This window comes from Cariama cristata, unplaced genomic scaffold (assembly GCF_000690535.1).
Source record: "Cariama cristata isolate BGI_N322 unplaced genomic scaffold, ASM69053v1 scaffold7152, whole genome shotgun sequence".
Lineage (NCBI taxonomy): Eukaryota > Metazoa > Chordata > Aves > Cariamiformes > Cariamidae > Cariama > Cariama cristata.
This window is the reverse complement of record NW_009605434.1, coordinates 60,974-66,973: the sequence shown is the minus strand read 5'-3', so window position 1 is coordinate 66,973 and position 6,000 is coordinate 60,974. Positions and strand designations below refer to the sequence as shown.

Here is a 6,000-nt window from a genome sequence, read left to right as displayed (position 1 = left end):
GCGGTTCATTCAGGCTAAATAATCTTTCTAGCTATGATGTGATTTTGACTGGTAAGATCTAGTGTTTTGAACTTAACTCAGAAGAGAGATACATAAAACTTTCAACTGTGCTAATTATGCATCCCTCTCAAAAAGCCCACCAAGCATGTCAAGTCAGACACATCGCACAAATGAGCTGTGTTCCAGTGATGAAACTCCTATGGTGGCAGTATCCCTTAATAAAGAAACAGCCTTTAAAGCAACTCTTTTTACCGGTACTGTCTTTTGAAACTTTTCTTCTTGGAATATAAGTATTTGAACTTCTTTGCTGCTTCCGGCTAATCTAGAATTAGCCCCTAAAGAGGTTCCATTCTCCTATATGTTGTAGAACAGGGATGAATGGTGACAACATTACATTTAGGGCAAAAAGATGTTCCAAAGAAAATTTATCTTGAGGCAATTATGTGGTACGGGAAATTTCAGAGCAAACAATAGATTCGTGAGAAAAGTAAACCATGGGATAAATAGTTACATGATGAAAAGTGTCAGATGACCTTAGTTATATGTAACACAAACTGCCTGTTAAATGAACTGCAACAACAGAAAAATTCTACTGGAATTTGTCTGAGTGAGGACTTCCTCTGTGAGTAGAGCTAGGAGGAGGAGTGGAAGAGATGCCAAAAATTGTTGTAGAGCTGCTTTTTCGGTTACATATTTAGTTTAAAAATATAAGAATGACTTGCACCTTTGTCAGAGAAATGCTGTATTCTAGAAGAGCAATTCTTCAGGGGTCTCACTAGCTGTAATTACGCTTGTAGAGAGTTGCTGTTGAGCAATAAATGATCATAAAAAGGGTTTTCTTGGCCCTCATTTGTGACTAAAGGCACATTTTGAAAAATGAGATGAGGAAAACCATCATAATAGAAGAGACTAGCATCACTGTTAGCCAGGCATGATAGGTTTCTTGGGTTGTTGATCTTAATATAAGTTGAAGGTTAAAACAGACATTCCTCTTAATTTTAGTAGCACTTTTTTGCAATATTTCCATTGATTTATGGGTCTAGTTTCTGCTTGCTAAAATTTTCCTGAAGATCCTGGTGGCTTTTAAAATGGCTTTTCATCCTGTAGTGCATGCTAAGGTCTGGGCAGTACTGTTCAAAAAGTAATTAGCTTGATAGCACTGTAATTTATGGAAAACATTACTAAATATAAATGTATTTCTGGAGCTGAAAGAGGTGACATTTGCACCTGAGTTTATAAGACAGAGGTACAAGATACAAGACAGCACCTTTGGTGGTAGCTGTGCTATTAAAATTTACCGTGTTCTGTTCACTGTAGAAGTTCACAAGGATTTCTTCCTGATACTTCCTAGTTTTTTGCATAAAGTAAAGGTACAACAGAAAAGGCGTCACAAAGCATTAATTGCTTAAATTCATGATTGTTGTGGGGTGGCACCCATGCCTATTTTATGCAGTAATGTTTCTGTGTGTTGTTGAATCTTTCAGGAACCAGCTGTTGCATGTGCCATTCAAACACTACCAGGTGAACTGCTCTGACTGGTTACTGAAAGTGATCTGTGGTGTCGTGGACATTCGCACTGTTTATGTTTCGCACAAGAAGGCGAAAGCCTGCCTCATCTCTCGCATCAGCTGTGAGCGAGCTGGTGTCCGCTTTCACATTCGAGGGGTCAATGATGATGGACACGTGTCTAACTTCGTCGAGACAGAGCAGGTAAGGGGATGTATCCAATAGCTTTGAATAATTCAGTCCACTCAAGTTTAATTGGGCTAGAATTTCCAACAAGTATTAAAGGAGTTCAGCAAGTGTTTTTTCCAAGAATATTTAAATTATAGCATGACAGATCTATTTGTTCTTGCCCATTAAGCATTTCTTTGCAATCTGTTCCTTTTCTGTGTTTCTGACTTTTCCACGCACACAATTTTCGCTAATACTTTTGATTTTTTTCCTGAATGTGAAAGTCTGGCCATTTGATATCGTAATGAAATATAGATACGGGTTTTTAAACCATTCAGAGAGCTCTGTGTGTTAATTCATGCAAAATCAACATGTGTAACAATAAGTTTCTCAATTGCACAAAACGAGCTTAGAATTATCAGTATTATCAGTCGTGAGGCCCACGTATTAAACAAAAGAATGTTTTCAGATCTATTCCAGAATAAATGTCACACTTTTATACATTCTGCGTACATTTTAAAGTACAGTTTTTCTAAAATTTATCGTGCTATAGAATGTTGGAGAACTAGTTTGAAAGATTTTCTATAAAGTAATGGTCTCTACACTCCCTTTCTCTCTCATTCATTTTAAGTATCTCTGTTAGTCCATACCACCAGGTTTGCTGGGCTAGCCATTGAAAGTCCCTTGCACTACAGTGACATAACCATGTCTACGGTAGCGTAACAGAATTTGATTAGGGATACTGGGGGTGATTTTCAGCAAAGACTAGAGCTAAGATTTGCTTTTGGCTCTAAGGAAGTCACTTAGAATCATATAAAATGTTACGATCATAAATATTCATGTTTCAAGTTACTCCTGTCTGCCTTATTGGATTGAAGCCATCCCTTCTTTGTACAGTAAGTTTTTCAGCTATAAAACAAGGGTGATTATTAACTTCCTGCCTCACAGGACTTTCACAGACCAACGAGGACGACATTTATAGAAGGTAGGTAGTGTGTGCTGTGCTATGGTGAAGAAAAACTCTCAGCACTCAAATATATCATTTTAGTTAAGAGGAAGCTGCCCAGCAAAGGAGCTGTGTTTGCTAGGAGTGAAATCATCTTTGGCCAGTAAAGGAAACAGACAGAACCCACCATCTTCTCAGAGTCAGGCAAATTCCAGTGCAACTCATTTTGGAAGAGACTTTGCTTTATATTCCCCTTTGCTTTGTGGGGGATTCTCTCCAGTGAGAGGTGGTGTGACACGGGTTTTATACATACCTGGTAAAGACCTTATTTCTAGCTGATGCTGAGACAAAATATATGGGAGAAATACATTCAGCCTGCTCTCTTGATTGACACAGCCAAACAAAATAACAGAGTCAGTTGGTTTTATTATGCATGGTTTGGCTTACTACCTTGAAAGTGAATAAAAAGCAGTGGACCCTGAAGAATCTGAAATTTTCTGTGTCAGCTGAAATGAGTGCTTTATTATTCAAGTCTAATCACCTTTTCCTTTTTGAGTAGAAGTAGTAATTACTAGCAGTCAGACTCATCATACAGGAATAGATGTCTCTAAGCAGAACAGATAAATGGCTGGTAGTAGTCTTCATCAAAGGACAAGGATCTGCTCCTAAAATTTGGTTGTTTTCAGTGTCTTCTGGGCAGATCTACAAAACTGTGTATGTAGCATACATTGTTTTTATATATGTCTGTATGTGTCTATATATGTAGGTACGCCTACAATGGCAGCAGATTGCTTATGTGATGCTCATAAGGGGAGGCTAGTGAGACATCTCCACATGATACAGTGAGTGTAGCATAGAGATACTTAAGCTAGCTGTGTCATTACTCATTCCAGAAGAGTTATAGCTGTGTCGCTGTAGGACTGTGCCTGACTGCTGAGGGTGGCATCCCCCTTCAAAAATGACCATACTTTAGCACTAGTATTTCTCTTATTTCCTCATGGCATTGCATAAGCGTCGCGGCTCATGCTCAGTACTGTCCTTTTCGTTATCCCACTGCATGAGGCAGGTGTGTCTTCAGGCACCTGTTTGTCCAAAATCCAGCAATGTTTGGGTACTTTCACAATTTCCTCTGAGATGTTGCCTTGTTGGTGCAGCTTTAACCTCTTCACCTGGTTCTGCCTAAGGACACATGTCGAGCTACCTTAGACATAGTGCTGCGTTGCTCAGCAGAATGCCTGGAGAAGTTGCAGACTGGTATTCCCCAATCTGCTGGTGAGGTTTGATCCCCAGGACATGCTCAAAGCATGCACAATGTTACACGTGGGACTTTCTGCCCAGTGGTCAGAGCTCTTATCGGGGATGGCTTTTTGCTCATGTCTCTCCTTTTCCTGGTTTGCCTGCATTTTCAGTAGGCTGGCCTGGCAGCTTTCCACTTAGTGTTCAGGCTTCCACGAATTCTGCTTGTTGGATACTAGATCCTTCCCCTGCAGTGCTTGGGTCTCTAATGTCAGCCTCCAAATTCTCTGCTAATAATTCTCTTTTGTGCCTCTGCTCCAAAGCAACTACAAGTCAAGTCCTGCAGCATCTACATCTTTCTAGAAAGTCTGTCAGTGCTTTGGGAGATGCAGACAGGTCTGCTCACCGAAAAGTGGAATTTTCCCCTGGAACTTGGGAACAGAAGAAGGGACATATGCCATTTTAAGTAATAACTTGGTACAGTCCCCTATTTTAGTTGAGTGACTTCTCATGAGCATTAGTGCAAAATACATTACTTAGGATTTGAAGAATATTCTCATGCTGAAATGCAGAGGAATGAAATTGTTAGGGTTGTCAGCTTTCAGATCAGTCTCACGTTTGTGGCACTGCACTTAGGAGTTGTCTGATTACGGGAAATACTTCTGCTATCCTGCTCAGTAGTTGTAACTACAGGAGTAACTCATTCTATTTAATTCTATTCCTGGACTACATTATGTTGCAAATGATTAGCATGAAAAATAAGATGGCCTTTGTGTCCCAGAAGAAAACCTGAGGATTGGCTCCTGGTGAGTGGCAAAACAGTGCTTGGTTGCTAATGCTTCGCTTAGCTGGGGCTGGGTCAGGCTCTTCGCGGGGACTGCTGTGCTTTGTTCCCGTTGGGCCAGGGGCTGCCATGAAGTGGGAGGAATGGAGGCTTTTGAGTGTTTTGCAGTTGGGTAAGCAAAAGAGTAAGAGTAAAATGGTTATAGGGTGAAAGGCTTGAGTAGGTTGAAAATTATAATGAGGGTTTGCAATTTTAAAGGATTATGTTGTTTTGTTTGGTTTTTGTTTTCAAAGGAGAAAAGAAGGTTGCTGTTGCTAATGGTGATAAACACTAGTTTTACCAAGCTGCATGTCCTAAGAAAGTACAGTTGGGCTAACAACTGAGATGCCTGAGATCCAGTTCAAGCTGGCATCCACTTACCATTAGGAAGGAAGAGTCCTAGAATAAACTCTCTCCTACTTTCATAGTAGACTACTGACTAATCGCCCATGAGGTAATATCTTGGCTGAATAACATTTTGTTTCCATTTGCTGCAGCCTGTACAGTATAATGGTATGCTGGCTCTGTGCTTTCTTGGATAAATAGCACCCTAGGATCCTGAAAAGCCAGGACTTCTAACATTTTTCTGGTTTTAGAAGAGGGAGAAACAATTAGTCTTATCTCCAGGCAGCTCTTTTATGCATAGATGGTATGCTTTTGTCTCCCACTGACTTAGCCCTGTGGCATTTTAGCTCTGCAATGAGTCATTTTTTTGTGGGCTCACTTAACTGCTGTGACTCACAGTGTTTGAGAAGAAGGGGGAAAAAGTTAAATATCTCACTTCACTTTTGCTTTTCAAAAAAGAAAAAGAAGCTACTAGTAGATCTTTCAGATATTTGATCATTTGGCTTGCATCTTTACAAAGAAAAAAGAAGAAAGAAAAAATGGCAGGGAACACTTAAGGAAAAACAAAATATGAAGGGAAGAGAGAAGAGGGCTTTTTTGAAATCCCTCTAACATGTACTTCCAGATTTGCTTCCGGTATTTTGTAATGGGATGGTAGCCATTTCTACTTGCAGTGTTGCAGTTAGTCCTCAAGTAGTTTTAAAATCAGTCTCTGTTTCCCATCTTAAATGTTTCCCTTTACTCTTTCTTCCTCCCCTAGCAATCCCTTAAAGTTGAGGCTGTATCACATTCTCTTAATTCTTTTCTGCTGATAGCGTTGAGAAACAAGCATGCTTTCTTCATTTAGTTTGTGTGCCTGTCACTCTTTACATTTCAGCTCCTCCCCCAGTTATCCTAAAAAGAGTCGTGCTAAACTCTTGATATCTTAGTGTTGACTTACAGAGAACAACCCTAATTTACCAAAGATAAATGAATA

The 6,000-nt window shown here is 39.8% G+C and overlaps 1 protein-coding gene across 1 annotated transcript in view; it reads left to right on the top strand.

Annotated features, from left to right (window-relative positions):
* Positions 1-6,000, top strand: part of SYNJ2 (synaptojanin 2) — a 48,958-nt gene that overhangs the window by 1,201 nt on the left and 41,757 nt on the right. The window contains exon 2 of the mRNA XM_009695944.1: positions 1,485-1,710. Within this exon, the coding sequence (XP_009694246.1) occupies positions 1,485-1,710 (226 nt within the window). The remainder of the gene's footprint in view (positions 1-1,484; positions 1,711-6,000) is intronic.